The sequence below is a fragment of the Triplophysa dalaica genome, chromosome 17 (assembly GCF_015846415.1).
Source record: "Triplophysa dalaica isolate WHDGS20190420 chromosome 17, ASM1584641v1, whole genome shotgun sequence".
Classification (NCBI taxonomy): Eukaryota; Metazoa; Chordata; class Actinopteri; order Cypriniformes; family Nemacheilidae; genus Triplophysa; species Triplophysa dalaica.
In genome coordinates this window covers 2,664,968-2,683,198 of record NC_079558.1, presented here as the reverse complement: position 1 = coordinate 2,683,198, position 18,231 = coordinate 2,664,968, and the positions used below count along the sequence as shown (strand labels likewise).

The following is an 18,231-nucleotide window of genomic DNA, read 5'->3' as shown; positions in this document are numbered from 1 at the left end:
CAGATTCAAGAATGTACCCTTTACAACTATTTCATTAATAAATACAGGACAGCATCAGGCCAAGGTCTTAGATTAAGGTTTTTTGTATATAGCAAATGCTATAGCCAGATTTATTTGATCAGTATTTTAGTTTTGTTATCAGCAATCTCGTTTTCAGAATAAAATATTTAAATATCATTGATACATTTGTAAAATCTGAATGGACAAATTTATGCAGAACTCAGACAAATTTAAATAATATATATATTTTATTATTATTATACTTTGCTTTTATTCCATGTGTGTTATCTTTGAGGACACGCATGTTGTGTTAAGTCCTGATAAGTTTCTCTCTTGCTCTATTGGTGTTTTCTGTTTGCTTACATTGCAACAAGTGATAAAAAAATGCATTTCAACTTGAAAACAGCAATAAAGATTCAAATTGAAAATCAGATTTGTGTTTTGCACTGTGATAACTTTACAGATCTGAATAGAAAATGAATGTTAACATTTTCTTATTACGTGAGTATTTATTCATGTAGGCCTCATCCAGATGTTGGGCGTGTAAAACCATGAACGTTTGCTCCATTCTAGGACAGCAAACTCACTAATGATTAAAAAAGAATGTGAAATAAGAGTAGGTCCCACCTTAAAACCAATGTCTCCACGTTTGCAGCACAGGCAAGCCAGCATGAGGAAGATAAAAGTAAAGAGGCCAGAGAAAGAGACAGCCACCACAGCCAGAGATGATGACCAGGACAGCTCACTCAGAGGAGCGCCATCTGCAAGACAGGTGTAGTATCATTAGACATTCTGCTATCATAGCAGTTAATCAGAGTAACTTTCAATTCAATTTTATTTTTAGAACACTTTCAAAATGTAGCATTTTTGCATTGCATGTTTTCAAAGAAAAAAATATTTTAGCACAAACAGTAGAGACGTGAGCAAAACAGAACAGAGAAAAGCATCAAATTAAAGAAACACATAATTTACACATTTAAACTAAAGAAACACAGGTTTGTCAATAAAGTCACAACCTTTGGGCTTTAAAAAAAGTCTAGAAGAAAATACGATTGGTTGGACCTCTTGACTGAACACACCCTTCACCCATTCACTTCACTAGCCTTCTTGCTGTTTTGAATCCATTTTAAACATGGATCTGAAGGCCTAAACAAGCCCTTTTATTTGTGAACAAAATCAACACGTCAAGACATATTGACACTGTATAGAAACACAATATTTCTGTATGGATTAGACGGCTATGTTTAGTCTTACATTCAAGACTCACTCTTTGTCTCCATCTACTGATGAAAGGATTTACTCAAAATAAATGGTCGATGCCAAAGCCAAAAAAACTCTGTTCAGTTCAAATTGTAGATGTTTCAAACTACGTTTCTTAGATTAGTTTAGTAAATATCTTAATAAACTTCATCAGAAAAAAAGTGGTACAAACCACTTTTTGTGGTTTGTACTTGGAGTAGGGTCTTTATTTTTTAAATACTGGTTGAGAAACACAATTATTATTCTGTTAAATTTTGTCGATTATTAAATTGAACTGACAAGTAGCCTAGATGGTGTTGCCTGCCTGTCTAGCAACAATTGTGCTTGAATGAACGTTTGGCTTTCAAAAGTCCTGTCGCATTTAATGAAGTTCATTGAGTTGGTTCCAGCCATTTCGGTTAAATCTCTTTAAAACCTGTCACTCGATTTCCGGTAAGGGTACGGGAGTGTCGAAAAAATTGCAAAAACAAGGGAGCATTGTCGGGATTTTTCAGGGAATTAACTTTTCAGTGCACTGGAGGGATTTTGCGAATGAGATAGCCCTTAAAATGTCCGACTCCCTGGTCAATGCCCTGACTGATGAACAAGGGAGCTGATTGAGATAATGAAAAAACAGTAACAGTGTGTATCTGTCTTCTTTGTCCATGTGGGGATCAACTCACAAATCATTCAAAATGTAAAAATGATCATGTGAGGGGTAGGTTTTAGTGTGTGTTTGTGTGTGTGTTATGAGGTCTCATTCATCAATATTTCACTACACCTGGAGCTTGGAGAGTTTCTAGGTGCAAAACTGCTCAATGCAGCTGAATTACAATCAGATTATCAAACCTCATATTTAAAACAGCCACTACTTAAACCCATCTTTAATGAAAAGTGGATTACACCGACAAGCTTCAAAAAGCCGGTTATTAAGACCGTATTGAAGCTAGACCTCCTTCGTTCTCCACATGAGCGTATCTGGTTATCTTAAAGAATAGGTCACAGCATAAATGCCAAAATTTGAGCTGAAATAAAGGTTTGCATATTTATGAATGGGATCTCATGCAGTGAAGAGACACAGAGAGGGATCTGATATAAAACAAGCTGCTTTAATGAACAAAGAATGGTTGGAAGAAAAAGTACAGTAACCCTCCTGTGCCAGGGCATGCACGCACACACGCACACACACACACACACCTACACACACACACACACAACATTGTGAGATCAGTGTTATTGAGTCATGTCTTAATGAAGCCATTAAGAGGGGCTGAAGAGCAAAAGGCCTCTTCACTGTTAATGAGTATTTGTAGTATTAGAAAAAAAGACACATCAACCATTTTAAGCAACAAGACTTCTATACACTCCTACAAACATCCATGAATACTTCTGTTCATTATCTGATGCCTTATTCACATTGTTCTTTACTTAATAAACTTTAATATAGTGCCATTAGTTAGAGAAGCAGATAGTCCCGCCTTAAACTCAAATGATTGGTTGAGCCTCATGTTACATTGCAAGATTTTGATATGGCCACAGTGTTTACACTTAAGCGATGTTTAAAATGCATTGTCTTCATATGGGAAACTGAATTTATTTAATGTCTAATCTGGATTCTGCATTCCTTCTTCTGTGATGATAATATCTTCATGCCTTAAAATGACTCGAATGTAATGTGTACACCTTGCTTCCTTTCGTATACACAGACTGATCAATATGCAAATTAAACCCCGCAGGTTTAAAGAGAAAATACTCTGCATTGGTTTAAAACGATATTTGTGCATTTTTTTCTAAAACTATAAAACACCACATATACACATAAACAAGATTAAAAACTTCAATTTCACCACAGGGGGACATTAAAGGGGTCGTATGACACGGCTAAAACGAATATTATCGTTTGTTTTAGAAGAATGCAATGTGTAAACACGATTTAAGGTTAAAAAAACGCTGTATTTTCCACATGCCGTGCATGTTTGTATCTCCTCTTTGCCCCGCCTCTCTGAAACGCGCAGATTTTTTACAAAGCTCATCGCTCTGAAAAGCGAGGTGTGCTATGATTGGTCATTTAACCAGTGCGGAGTGATTGGTCCAAAACTGCAAGCATGTGACGGAAATGTAACGCTTCTTACCATATTTGGAACATCAGGTTCCAAAACATTTGTAGTGACACCTTACTTGCGTTTACATTTGGGCGGTCTTAGTCAAATCATGCCACGAACTGACGTTGATTTGTGGGGGTTTGGTTACACGAGGCGTTTCAGGCAGGTCTGGGTGAGCATTCGCTATAAGGATTTTTTATTCCAACACTTTTAACTTTTGCAATTTTTACGTGTCTAATACATGCAAAATTGTTAGGTTTTATATTATGAATTACCAACACTGGTGGTCAACATATACTGAAACTTGAAAAAGTTAAACATTCTGCAAAGAAAAAGTTAGGGCCAAGTACACATATTAAGGTAAATTTAAGCCACAATATATACTAAATAAACAACAATAACTGTACATTAATAACTCTTTTACGCACTACAGAGTACTAACTAATGCATCAAAGACCATCACTTCATATATTGCCATGTGAGACATAAAATACCCCACAAACTCAATTACGTGTTAATTTCTCCATTATGAGCAATGTTTCAAATTAAATCGCTCTACAGGCAATTGTGTTTAAATTTAACAGAATTATCATGTAATAGGAAACATAATTAGTCAAAGCACTGATCTATTTTAATAGCTAATGCAAAGTATAATCTAAAGCCTATCATTACAACCAATTGCTCTGCTTCTTCCTGCCTCACTGAGAAATCATAATGATTAGATATGCGATGCTTATCTACTGCACAATATGTGCATCCATAAGTATGTTTTTAATACAGCTTTTACATAAATATAGTCATATTAGTCATGCATCTTGAGCTTTTTCTAAGATGGGGATCTTCATTGCAACGCATTCCCTGAAAGACTTTGTCAGGTACCTCTGAGCTTTTATTTTAAGTCATGTGACTCATCCCAGTCTGACTGAGCCATTACAAAGCTTTTAGATTTCAGGTGCACACAGGTTTTATTGCCCTCGAGGTTTCTTTTGATTCAATCAAACCTTCGATTTGCAGACAAACTATAGTCCAGTGTTTGGTGGAACTGACGCATAGAGAATTCTCATCGTCAAATTCTGCTCACAATAAACTGCAAGGACAGAGGAGAATAACTGGACATTTCAAGACAATTGGGACTATGAGAAATGTAGATTTTTTATGTTTTTAATGTAATAGCGTCACCTAGTGTCCAATTGCTACAACATTGTGCATGCTAGTTTAAAGTGAAACCTCTAGTTTTCTACCTAGTGTTCTATCATTTCTTCATATTGAGAATTTAGACAGTATTTCACAACATAGAGTAGCTCTCTCTCTCCTTCAGAGGAGCTCAGGGGTTGGTACCCGTCTCAGGCGGTGAGCAGAAGCGCCTCTAATGACTAAATGATGAGAGCGGGGGCACACAGAGGAGAGCCACGAGGTCTGGAGGAAACGTGTACTCTCTTCCCCGTGGGAAGCCACTTGAGCTGAGCAAAAGAACTCGAGCAGAAAGCTTCATTTACAGCAGCCTGGCTTCCTCTGTCAAGCTGTGTCGAAAACAACAGCATTCAGCTATTCAGATACACCAAAAATAAGTTTGTGGAATAGCATATACTAAACACAAGCTCTCTCTGTTCACTTAACCAGCAAAAATGCAGGACTGTTGCAAATACATTTTACGGGACCAAGATATATAATTCATAAGCGGTTCCCCGGATTACCTAAGTGGGTCCGAGACAACATTCCTGGATGAAGGAGCCATCCGTTACCATGGAGATGAGTGACAGGTGATTTATTTTCACGGGTCATGCACTTTCACTGAAAACTAAACTGTCAGAGGAGCAAATCAGGGTCTCTATGCAAATCACCACATACCAACAAACACCTGCGGAGGAGCATACAGGGTTTGATGATTGACAGCAATACCAAAATCAGACGGCACGAAGTGACACACAAATCACTGCATCTTCAGCAACCGCTTTACATTTGCACACACCGTATGGGACGTCAAGACATTTTTATAATTTTTTCCCTTTTAACTCATAGTCTTCTCAACTGCAGTTTTTTTGGTTTATGTAACAAATACAATTTATGTTATGTGCCAACTGTCCCTACTCTCTCAAACATGTCAGAAAGCAAAATCAGCTTATTGTACCCTTCTGCTGCCCATCTGGCAAGAGTCCTTAAGCTACAAAACCGCCAAAAACAGATCACTATGCCAAAGTGTGTTAACGAATGTATGGGATGAAGTGCTATTGTTAGCTGTAGGTCTTGTCTAGTGCTGATGTAGTCTGAGAGTATACAACCACAAACCCACTGAACTCAGAAGATCGGCTTTAACACGCACACACACACAAACTCTAACACTGGTAGTTTTAAAGGTCCAGTGTATGAAACTTCGTGGAATCTAGGGGTGAGGTTGCGAATTGCAACCAACAGCTCACTCCACCCCTCCCTTTCAAAGCACTATGGTGGCTCAAGACAAAAATGTCATGTTTCAGCTTCTTTGCCGAAGAAGACAATGTTTTGACAAAGTTTATCCGTTTTGGGCTACTGTAGAAACAACATGCTGAATTCTATGCAAGTGATTCAAGCTCATATACTCATACTCGTAATGACACACCGATAACAAAGACCGATACCTCATGTGACATACATAGAGCCCTGGATTTTCGCAATATGGAAAATGCGGACAGAATCGAGGAATCCAGGCATAAAAACTGAATTTGCTGTACAACACGGAATGGCACGTAATCTGGCAAATGTATTATATCCTAAAAAGAAATTAGCACTGAACAGTTTACGAAATATTCAGATACTGTTTAAATATGTATTCTGCTTGTTTTGCGTGACTGTGTGTGAAAGAGTAGTGCGGTTGCGTGTACTAAAAGCATTGTGCTTATGGAGCTTTCAGCACCAGCATTTCACTGCACTAGGACACGAACACATAAACAAACACCATTTGCGGCGATCAGAGTATATTGTTTACTTTAGTAAACTGAAGTAAATGTGCTAGTAAAATTGTGCTACTTAATTCAAAAATATTACTTAAATTTAAGTAGACCTAAACAAAAGAAAAAAAGAAAATGTACCACTAAGATACTGGTTTATTAACAGAATTATACATTATGCAGGCATCGGTTATAGGTATCGGCGAGTAGAAAATATTCATACTCCGTCTTAAAAAATTTTTATCAGTGCATCCCTAGTATGTAGATAGAAAATGTTCATTCTAAGGTAATTGAAACACATCGCATCATTATGTAAGGTCTGTATACACATGTGCAGATGTTTCTGACAGCTTTGCCAAGTCAGACATAAAGAAAGACAAAACGATAGAGATAAAATATATACAATTATACAACAGTTCTTGCTTGTTCCCATTCTAAATCTTGTAGTCGTGTGATACCCGTCCCCCAACAAAATATTCTCATCATTACCCTTTTTCTTATTTTACACAAGTAATGGCTTATTTTTGGCTTGTTTTGTCAGACCAGGTTGCTTTTCTAGTGATATCTGGCAACACCAGAGAGAGACAGAGAGACAGTCTGTGTAAACATGATAGGAAGATTAATCTAATAAACTGAAGCCTAATATTGATGAGCAGACAGAATGGATGAGCAGAAGGCGTATAAGGGAACGGGTGGAGGAGGGAAAGGTGGAGCTGGACTGCAGCCCATAGCAGACGGGCTGGAAACGGCCAGAGACATGAGATGCATATGGTTATCGAACAGCTCTCGCTGTCAGACTGACCCCAAATACAGCATGAGAAACCAAAACCCTGAAGAAGCAGAGCACAGAAAACGGCTTCATCTGGGACAGGGCATCAGATATGCCCCAAATTACTCTATGTTTTGAACATTAGCTGTATATGTTCAGCTATTTAATGGCGGATCACCTTGCATGCATATATATAAATATGCAGTATATTTATCACAGTATATATATCATTGTTATAAGATACTTTCTCCTAACTTTCTAATTCGGTTCAAATTTCAGCTACAGTATAAAAACCATTACCATGCTTTTTATAGTAATCTCTCTTGCTGCATTATTTTAAGGGGTAACGATATTTTCAGGCCCAGCGAGGGTTGGTGCGTACCATCTGTTTTCACCATTAATAACATGCTGGGTTACAATAGCTAGTCTCCATGGCGACTTTCAAAAAAGCATTTCTGTCTCTCATTATTTTGACTCCTCTCAAATGCACTCACGGGAAGTAAATAGGAAGCATGCACACACACACAACCTTGTAATGGAGGAGCTAATCAGTCTTTACAGATCTCTAAAGCAATGACAAATTAAAAGTGTGAAGCAGTCACGTTGGGATGCTCCTGCTTGACAGATTTTTAAAAGTCTCAAATGTTTCTCCTGTGAGATGAGTGAAAATACATGAAGAGCAAACCGAATCTCTTTCCAAGAAATATTTTGTTCGTCTGCATTATCCAGAATGCACATCCTTGTATATATTTGTACATATTGTTTATAGCATTTTACTTTCTTCTTGGTATAGTTTTAGCTTTAAACAAAAGCCATAGACTGTACTGCGTGAGTTTTGAAGAATTCTTCTAGAATAATGAAATCAAATAGATATTTATAATGTCGTGTACAGTAGGAACTTTGACCATGCATATTAAATTTTCAAGCAAATGAAATGCCTCAACATTAGTAAATATGCAGTATCAGTATCAGTAAATCCACCACGCCACCAGTTTATATACAAAAACATTTTGTATGCATCCTCTCACAAACATAGTGAGAGACAAAAAACCCAAGGTGACTAGTTTGTTTGCAGTATTGTACACCCTATCTTCACATAGTTTGCTAGTCAAGTCTAACACAAAGATATTCATCCCACTTTTTACAAACGCTGTCCAGAAAGCAGGCCGTTAGTATTTGGGTCAGTCAACATCACTAAATGTGTCATATTTTGCACGAGGGACACTTGGATTGGATTACTTCAACAGTGCAGAAAAGTCTAACACAAACATTTGTGTGTGTGTCAGTGGTACCTCAGAGTTCGCTGGTAGCTTATTACTTGACCCGTCTGTCTTTCTGATTCTCCTGATACCTCAAACTTACGGCAAAAACACTTCATTTAATTTTGTAGGTTGTCACCTTTTATTTAACAATCCATTTTCCCACTGTGTCCTTTAAGCTGGAATCGGTAAACTACACTTCCTCTTTAATCTCATTTTCTTAAAGGTGCTGTGAGTAATTTTGTAGAGGATCTATTGACAGAAATGCAATATAATATACATAACAATGTCTTCAGAAGTTTATGAAGAACTAATGTCACCAAGCGTTATGTTTATATAACCTTAGAATGAGCCATTTCCATCTACATAGTACACCGTGGGTCCCCTCACATGGAATTCGCCGTGTTGTTTCTACAGTAGCCCTAAACGGCCAAACTGCTCTACAGAGCACATTTCGTAAATACGTTATCTCCATCCACAAAGAAGCGGAAAAGTGATGACATCTTAGCCCTGTGTCAGCCATCGTAGTGCAGGAGCTGTTGGTTTGGTCAGGTCTCCTCATCACACTTGCTGAAATAAATATCTCTTTAAGACAACACTGATTCATGAAACAAGGGCATCCCATAGCATCATATCTTTATTCCTTACTACATGGGTCGAATATTGAGCATATTTTAAACATGCACCCTGTTGTCTAAGTTATTTGCTGGAAAGCCCAATGAGACAAAAATGTACATGCCTGTGTGTATATATATCAATTAAGTTAGCCATGAACGGAGGGTTGGATATGCAGTGGACAGGAATGTGCCAACTGGGACATGCCAGGATACACACCACACATACTGCTGGGCTTCTCTGCACAGTAAGAAGCCTTTTGAATCCAAACCCCCCTCAATTCAAATTGTGAGTTCTCTAAGTCCACCTGTCGTGAGAACCCGTCATTGCGCCCTCAAAGACCAAGTGATGGATACAGAAATACAAAGTCGATAGAAAGAAAAGCCCACAAATGGTTCACCTGCCATCCTTCATCTATATCCTGCCTCTGTTTCAAAACCTAGTATGCTATGTTGTTGTCTTTTATGGGAGCACCCTTAGAAGACAAAAAACAAAGAACTCTCTAAAAGCCTGTGTTATAATAATACACTTTAAAGTCTTCTCAGTCTTCAAAGTGGAAACCAGCCAAAGGAATCCAAATCGCATAATATTCCATATTTGATCTTGGTAGACACTTACTACATCATCTCCTCTCAGAAATGCAGATCTCGGCATGGTTTTGTGCAACTTACATAACCAAGTTATGTAACCTCTACTAAAAATAAACAGAGGCATCCTTTTAAAGTCTTCAAACGCATTCCTGTCTGCTTTGGGTCAGGATATGCAGCGAGGTTCCTTGTGCTTCTCGTTCCTTGTACGAGAACATGACATTAAATTTTAATCGTGCACATATAAGTGAAGCAGTGGATAATGGGACATTGTAACAAAGTTCTTAAGAGCTCCTACGACGCAGAGCAGTTTTATAAAAGAATTATGAAGAAGTGAAAAGGAAGACAATGTACTATAGAATTAAACGATGCCAAATATTCAGATATATTCTGCGATAGAGATCAATTTAGCATTTTTCCCCGGTTCTCTTAATATCAGAAGCTGGAAAGCATGCAAATGTCCCATCATTTCTCTATGCCTCGGGGCATATTTCTTATTAAAATATTTTCCTTTGAAACTCACCAGGAGTTACTTCATTGCTAATCATATTTCACTGCAGCTGAATTGTAATGCGAGTTCTTTTTTCGTGTTGAAAAGACAGCTTTAACCAGCCTAGGTTGGTTTGCTGGTTCTTATTTGATGGTCTTTTTTGCTAATTTGAAAAGGGTTTGGAGTACTTACAAGATAAAGAGATAAGGTAGACCAGACTAAACAAGCTCAGGATGGTTTAATATGTAAAATAACAACAACCGACCATCCAAAAAATAGCCTGGACTTCATGTCCAAGAGCTGCCTTCCATCTGTTCCGTCCGTCCCCCAATTGCGTTCTTGCCCGATCGCGCAAGTATTTTGCATTCCAGGGGTCCCCTCCATTCAATTTTAGATGCTAGCCCCTGGGAAAAGTCTCTATACGCCACATGGTTATTCTACCCCTGCTGACAATTTACCAAAAATAAGCTACAGAAACATGTTTTCTCTAACCTTAGGCAACTCATTAAAGCATGACAAAAACACCTATCCAAAAAACAAAATGGTAGAAAATGGTAAATAGAAATATGCACTGAAACATGAATTGTTTTTTAGACTGCAAGGACTAAGCAAACATAGAGTAATAAAACATTAGCTGCTATAGCCCATTTTAAATGTGAATTTTAGGAGATATTCTCCAATTAAGGAGAATTCTCCAATGATTTAAAGTTCCCATTCACGTCTGGTTTGAATTTCCTAATAACTGCCCTACCTGCCCGGAAGCATGTTGCAAAGATGTGACGACTTCCCTTAACGGACTTTGCTCACACATACAGTACTGTATATTCACCAAGAATACATGGGTATGCCAAATTTGGCAGATTATTTATCAGATTTGTAGAGAATAACAACCAGGACAAGAAGTGGATTTTGGTTCGTCTTTGAATGATGGATCTACAAGACCTCAATTTTTGGCAGTGCCTCTAATTCCCTTAAAACCTGAATCATTGGTCCTGCTGTTGCTGTGGTTATAGATGGCAACAGCGTGATTACGCTTTGAGAATGGAAAGCTTAAGTGTGCTCACACTGTGCCATGGATGCCTAACAGCTGTTGCCATGGAGACAGGGAGGCTACATATGTTTCATTAATTTCGATGCATATAACATGATGTGGGCTTTGAAGGTCAGGACTGGATAACAGTTCAATTACTGTATATAAAAATAGCGCAGCCTGATCTCTTGAATTTGGGTTCGGACAGAAAGAATGAAGACTGTAACCGCTGATTATGATTATTCTGGTCAACTTTGATAAAATCAAGTGATTTGTTTAGCCGCAGAAACCCTCATATTATCATTGCATCATAATTTCAATCCCATTTAAACACAATGTTGTTTTCAGACTAACAAATAAGACCTGAACGCAAAGGCTAATCAATCACAACAGGCCATTTAAATACAGACGTCTTCAAGGCACAGCAGCAAAAACAGACTGTTTCTCATTAAGAATATGAAAAACAGTCATATAGTTAAATTACAGTGAAATTGCAGGAAAACATACAAAATGACGTCTTTCAATAATTACACCAACTAGCACCTACGTGCGTCTTCATATGCCCTGCCATTAACTCGTCATATATAACTCTGGTTGTTCAGGGTGATTCAGCATCATGTGAATGAAGTCTTCAGGCTATACTAATCAGGGTTTGATTAATGAGACCGAAATGATGGGATGGTGTGACATCTGTGTCGCCTCTTGCTATGGATACATAGAGGCAAGCATCTGCTGTGTAAACTCAACACTTCTGTCTCACACTTCTTGATCACACACACAGTCAAACCTGCATGCAAATATTAACGGGGGTTTCCCACAACTTTAAAGGGATAGTTCACCCAAAAAGGACAATTCTGTCATCGTTTACTCACCCTCAAGTTGTTTCAAGCATGTACAAATTTTGTTGTTCTGCTGAGCAAACAAAAATAAATTTGTAAGAATGTTTTTAACCAAACAGTTCTGGGGCACTGTTGACTACCATAGTAGGAACAAATCTATTACAGTAGTCAATGGTGTCCCAGAACGGTTTAGTTTCCCATATTCTTCAGAATATCTTTTTTTGTGTTGTACATGACAAATAAATGTATACACGTGTGCAACAACTTGGGATTGAGTAAATTATCAGAGAATTTTCATTTTTGGGTGAACTATTCCTTCAACTTATAAATAAGTGAACACATACACTTTTATGTTTCTCTCACGTTTATATTGACCCTTAACTCGCTGCCTAGCTTTCTACAATCTGAAACAAATGTGCAGATATGATATTGTATTCAACATTGTGTTCATATCATAATATTACACAGGCCTTCATGATGTTAGAAACACGAAACAGAGATATAACATCAAGCCAAAGAAGAAATCCCACACTCTTCAAATCACCTCTGTTGAATTAAATTTCTAGACGCTATAAAACGACATCCATGAAAATCTGTTCTCAATCAGCATTCTTGCACTTTGTTCGATAGTCTGTATTGTGCATTTGCCTTGGAATTATGAATAACAAGTGAGAGGGAAAGAGAAGAAGAAAGGGAGAGCGAGAGAATGAGAGAGTAAGAGAGAATGTACCAAATGGATTTCATATTGAGCTTGACTCTTTGCCTTGCCGTCCATCAACATGCTAAATATATACTGTAGACAAGAAGAGAGCGATGTAATCCCCTCCGGTTATATGTTTCCTCAGAGCTCTCTGTGATGCTTAGGCCGAAGTAAAAGTGCAATAAAATATATACCGTTTAAACTGCAGGCAACCATATGTATATGCAACGCATCATACAATCTCAAACCACTAGATCTAAACATCTAACCCATTCTGACTTTCGGGTGCAAACCACATTAGTCATTCCTACAGTCAAACTTCTTGTCTGTACAGTGTACCCTTCCAGCATTTTTGTTCTAACACAAGTGATTTTGCTGTGTAATCCATCTGTATTTTCTGGGTCACTGCAGTCTGGAATGCCAGCAACTTTTCTTCAGCAGATGCTTAACTGCTGCATTTTTTACCCTCGATGTCTAAAGGGGGGTTCTGACCTATCTGTAGGGATTCATTTATTATGTTTGCAAACCTGCTGCCTGTTCTAGATGAATCAACAAAGTGGATAAGTGAATTTTAACATCTGTTTTGAACAGAAATAATCCTATAAATAAATACTTTAGCTTTGAAGAGGCTTGAAAATGTTGAAATTGAGGAATCAAGGAACTATATGCCATTCAATGCTGCTCAATGTACAGCTGTAATAGTGAAAAATGAGAATAAGGCTATACAGAAATATTTTTGTAAAATTGCTCACATTTGGGGTTTCTTTTTAAGTGTGTGTGTATTTGTGTTTATTTGGTATTTAGTGCTTTATATGAATGTAAGGTTAACACTAAAGACCACTATAGCTCTTGTGCTACTCAAATATTTTACATGTGTTTTTGGCCTCAGGAAAAAAGAGCATAAGAGTATACAGCTTAACACTGAGCATAAAAGCAATACGAGTACCTCATTTCTGTTCTAGGTCACCATTTTTCTATTTTCTCGCACTAAATATCCTGCATGCAATCAGCCATGTTTTTCAGACTCAAAAAATAATGTTTACAAGCAAAGCACAGGCTTTCAAATGCTTTTTTATCAATACTCAAAGAATGTGCACAGATAACAAACTCTTTTGTCTTTTTTCAACAAACTTTCATGCATTTTAGCAAATAAATGTCTTATGTTCAATTAAATTCTTATTTATAATACACGGTTGTGCTAGACTTGTATATCTTTCAAGCTTTGTTTGTAAAAGCAAAGACTACTGAGCTATGTTTTGTATATCCATTCGGATGGTTCTTTATCAAGAAAGAAACCAATACAAAGAGTAATGAAAAGAGATATAAAATAGCATGCAGTCTTTATGAAAGGAAACAGTGTGCAAATTATACAGCGACTTTTGGGAGTTCATGTTTTTTACAAGGTTTACTTAATAGGTAATTTTTGTTTGGGGAAGGTTACCCTACCTCTGTACTAACGTTAGGAAAACGTTTTTTGTTTGCTGGGTATAACCAAATGTCAACTATATACGAGCTTATAAAAAATTTGGGTAAATAAAAATGTTATCACAATATTCCTAGATATTTCTAAAACACTGCATATCAGAAAACGCTCAATCTGCTGTTGCTATGGTTACCTCCACAGGCAAACTTGCTTTTTAGAAAATATGTGCTCGGTATTATTATCAAATATTTGTGAAGACTCAAACATTCAGTGTCCTTGTTTAAACGTATAAGTCCTAAACTTACAGCAAACAAAACAATTATGGATTTTCATCCATTTTGCACCCTATGGGGAATCTGAAAAAGACTGAAGGAAAGATGATGCTCTAGAGTTTTCTATCTCCTCGATTCCTCTCCTAATCAGGATCGATTATCCTCCACCATTTTCTGAGCACTCCCACAAACTCACTTTCCCTCTTTACACAAACACACACACTTGCACAGTAGTTCTGCAGAAACGGGGCCATTAGTAAAAGCCCTCTTATAATCAAAGCGACTTGTTAGATCCTGGAAAGCATACTCTCTGATAAAGTAGATAGAATGGTGTAAAATGATAAAGCTCGGAGGAAAATGTGGCTGTGGAGAGCTTTGCTTGCTGTAGAACAGAAGTGCAGAGAGCTAATCCTGAAAGTAACAAAGTCTGCCGAGGCACATACTACAGGGTCAAGTAAGTCTTTACATACCACTGTGCCAAGTTCTTAAAGCTCGAATGATAGAACATTGAGCTTTTAACATCAAGTAAATGGGTTTGACTCCAATACAAAAGCGATCTTAACCTGAACTGCATTGTAAATGTCAATGCAAAGGGAATTGAACTAGAACAGAACAAACATGGTTGGAAACAGCCAAACTTATTATAAATTCAGTGGTACTAATTCTTTTAAATCAGCCAAGCTTAGATAAATCATAGCGGCACTGAACTCATACTGACCAATTCCAGATTGTTTACATCCGATTGCCATATAACTGCCCTTCAGCCGGCATCCTGTAAGAGCTACGTCCTTCAAAAACAATATCTCAGCACCTTTATGTCTCGTACCAGACATGCTCTGCGCAAACTCGCTCACTCAATTTCATTAAATCAAATGTCGCATTTTCATTCAAATTGTCTACGATTTATAAGCATTCATCTGGTTATTTGGTGAAAAATGTTCCTACCGATGTGTTGTTTTGGGTCAGCTCTTGCGCACTCACAAGCAGGAAGCAAAACAGCAAGAGGTCTTTCAGGAAGAGTCAAATGCTGAAGGCGAGTCTGATCGTCGGGCGGTCAAGAAACTTGAGCTCTGAAGGCTGGCATGGGAGCGCTGCCAACTCTACCACAAATTACCCAACAAACACTGCTTCCAGACAGGTGATGTCATCACCACCATACCAGACCTCCCAGTCCCATGCTGTTCCGGTTCGTACATTACAGACAATTTAAAAAAACAAATAGGAGCTGCTGACCAAAAGGTTATGTTGTTTTAAACAAAACAAAAAATGTCTCATGTCTTTTATAGTTACTTATATTAAAATTCATTAAGAGGATTCTGCTGGAATGATGCTCAGGGTTATATCACAATGATTCACAAAGATGTCTTACATTCTAAACTATCGAAATGATACATCTCATGAATTCAGAGAATAACTCTGAGTCATCTTCAAGCACAAAACAACACAATACATGCGAGTAAATTGAAAATTATGTAGTACTGAATACAATTCAAGACCTCCTAATAACCAAGTGCACGGTGAAACCGACAGCATTTTTAACAACTACCATTAACTACCATGTTGAAGGGATTGAGAAAGAGAGATGGGCAACCTAACAAATATACAGGGAAAATTACTAAAGCAATTTGAATCAGGCTTCAGCATCATAGTCTGAAACAGACACAAAATGACATATTCTGTCTTTTATCTCCTTTTAATCGTTCCCAGACCTTCATGATGTTCTCTCCTTCCATTTATCACCTTGACAGAAACACTAGGTTGTCCGGTTGATCACTGCTGACAGACGTGATTAGAGTCAAGGATGGGACATGATCTGCTAGTAGAAATAAAAATGCAAAATGGCAGAATGTTCAATATGAAATTCCAATGTGAATGCGAATTTGTGTAACCCACACAGAAAACATTACAATGAAATGAATCAATATCCTAACGGGTAATGCAAAAAAAACCCGGAAACTGAACAGCTTCTTAGGGGGTTCCAAATCTGAGGCTGTGGACCCTCTTAGTAACCATGACAACCATATTAGGAGGCTACAAACACATCGGAGAGGTAGGGGAATACCATTCACTGTTAGCAACCGCCCACCCACAAGATGGCTCATTTTAACACCATGGGGAGATTGTTCGCCCAAAAAATAAAAATAGTTTTATTACATATTCACCATAATGCTGTTTCAAGCCGGATATACGATAAGATACTCATATAAAACAAACCTGCAGGAACATGTTAATAAATAAATAAATATTAATTTTAGGATGAACTGCTCCCTAAAATGTAGCTAAAATCTAACCAAAACACAACTCAAATATCAACAAAAAATGGAATATAACCATAATTAGATGTTTAATACTGTACACGGTGAACCATTTTTTTTCACATTTTGAGTAGACTAAATATGTGTTATATAGTATATGTGTGTTGAGTTTAAACGACTCAAAACTTCTATTAATTGACCTTGTAGTTGATCCAAGTTGGATTCTTCCTCTTTTACCAGTCATTATATGCCTAATGAACTCCTTACTACACACAAACCTCCCAGGAGGGTGATAGTGCCCAGTTTATCCAATCAGAATCGGCTACTTGTGCGTATCTCTGCCAATCTCACACCTCCACCTCTCACCTTTGGCATGTGATTCAGTGAACATGTGGATAGGCAAATTGAGTCATTTTGCTTACAGTACCTTAACAAGTCAACACGGCTTGAAGCATTGAATTAGGCATACAATCATAAATTAATTTGATATCAAAATTTTGGTTGAGGAGAAGAACAGAAATGAAACGAACTTAATGACACTTTCAATTAAAAACGCATAATTTTGAAGATCTTCTTTTAAACCCCATTAACCATTTGATGCTGGGATGACGATCTCTACCGAAACCTCTTTACTTGATGAATTCGTGCACGTGCACAACGGTTTAAACGGCCCAAAATATCCATGCATATACATGCATTTATGAAAAATATCAGTGGCATATCGAAACAACCTACCTGAGTCAAAATGAGAGCTCAGTGCAAAACTCGGGTTGAAAAACGACGCAGACATGATCAGCATTACTAGAGAGGCTGGCATGCTGAAGATAAGATGAAGTCAGGCATTAAAACGGCTTTGATATTAAATAAAATACTTTAATATCAGTCCAAACGTGTCATTCTCTCGTTTTAAACACAGCTTTCGTTGGTTCTGTGCTCTCTCTCCCCATGTTATAGAAAGACTGCCGAACAGACGGATAAATCCACGGATCAAGTTGAATATTTCAGTCCATTTCATAGATGTCTGTCATCGCGAGCCATTGATGTTTTCCTCTGGTTCTTCTTTGGTCATTCAATTTGAGAAGGTCTCTACGGAGGCACCATTGAGGGTCTTCTGTGGTCTCTGCACCAAACGACGCGCACGTCCTGTGGAGCACTGACAGAATGTCAAGATTACGATGAAAAGCAAAATCAGCAATTCATTTGAATGGCTTTGTGTTCCGCTTTATTAAATCTCAAATCAAGCAGGTTTGGACGGCGCTTTAATAAGTCTAATGGGAGCTGTCCAGTGCTGAAAGACACAGCGCCATCTTACACATTACGATTGCTCCGCAGAATCACACTTCTGCTGGAATCCGTTTAAGGGGAGGGGATTGCGCCAGAACCGCAGCTGGGATTGACGCTTTTGCTTTCTTATACAACGAATAGTTTCCGCTTTCAGCTCTGATTGCACGAGCCACTATTGAGACAGAAGCAAAAAGCCAATCAACACTTATTGGTGACCGCACGATAACGGAATTCTAAATAAATGAGCCAAACTGCGAACTAGAGTCCAAAATCTAGCTTTACGCGAATTTATTATACTACATATAGGTTAAAATTATGACTAGGCTATTTATAACAAATTGGCGTTTATTGTATTGCTGCTGTCATTTTATTTATTAGTTATTTAAAATCACCCCAGGCTAAGCAATTCAGTGTTTTACCCACAGATGAATGAGTTCAGATAT

General features: G+C 37.7%; 1 protein-coding gene across 1 annotated transcript in view; it reads right to left on the bottom strand.

The window, feature by feature from the left end:
- aatkb (apoptosis-associated tyrosine kinase b) overlaps window positions 1–17,824 on the bottom strand; it is a 37,469-nt gene extending 19,645 nt beyond the window's left edge. The window contains 2 exon segments of the mRNA XM_056771282.1: window positions 628–761; window positions 17,240–17,824. Of these exon segments, the coding sequence (XP_056627260.1) occupies window positions 628–761; window positions 17,240–17,321 (216 nt within the window). The 5' untranslated portion in view covers window positions 17,322–17,824.
- Window positions 17,825–18,231: the final 407 nt, after the last annotated feature.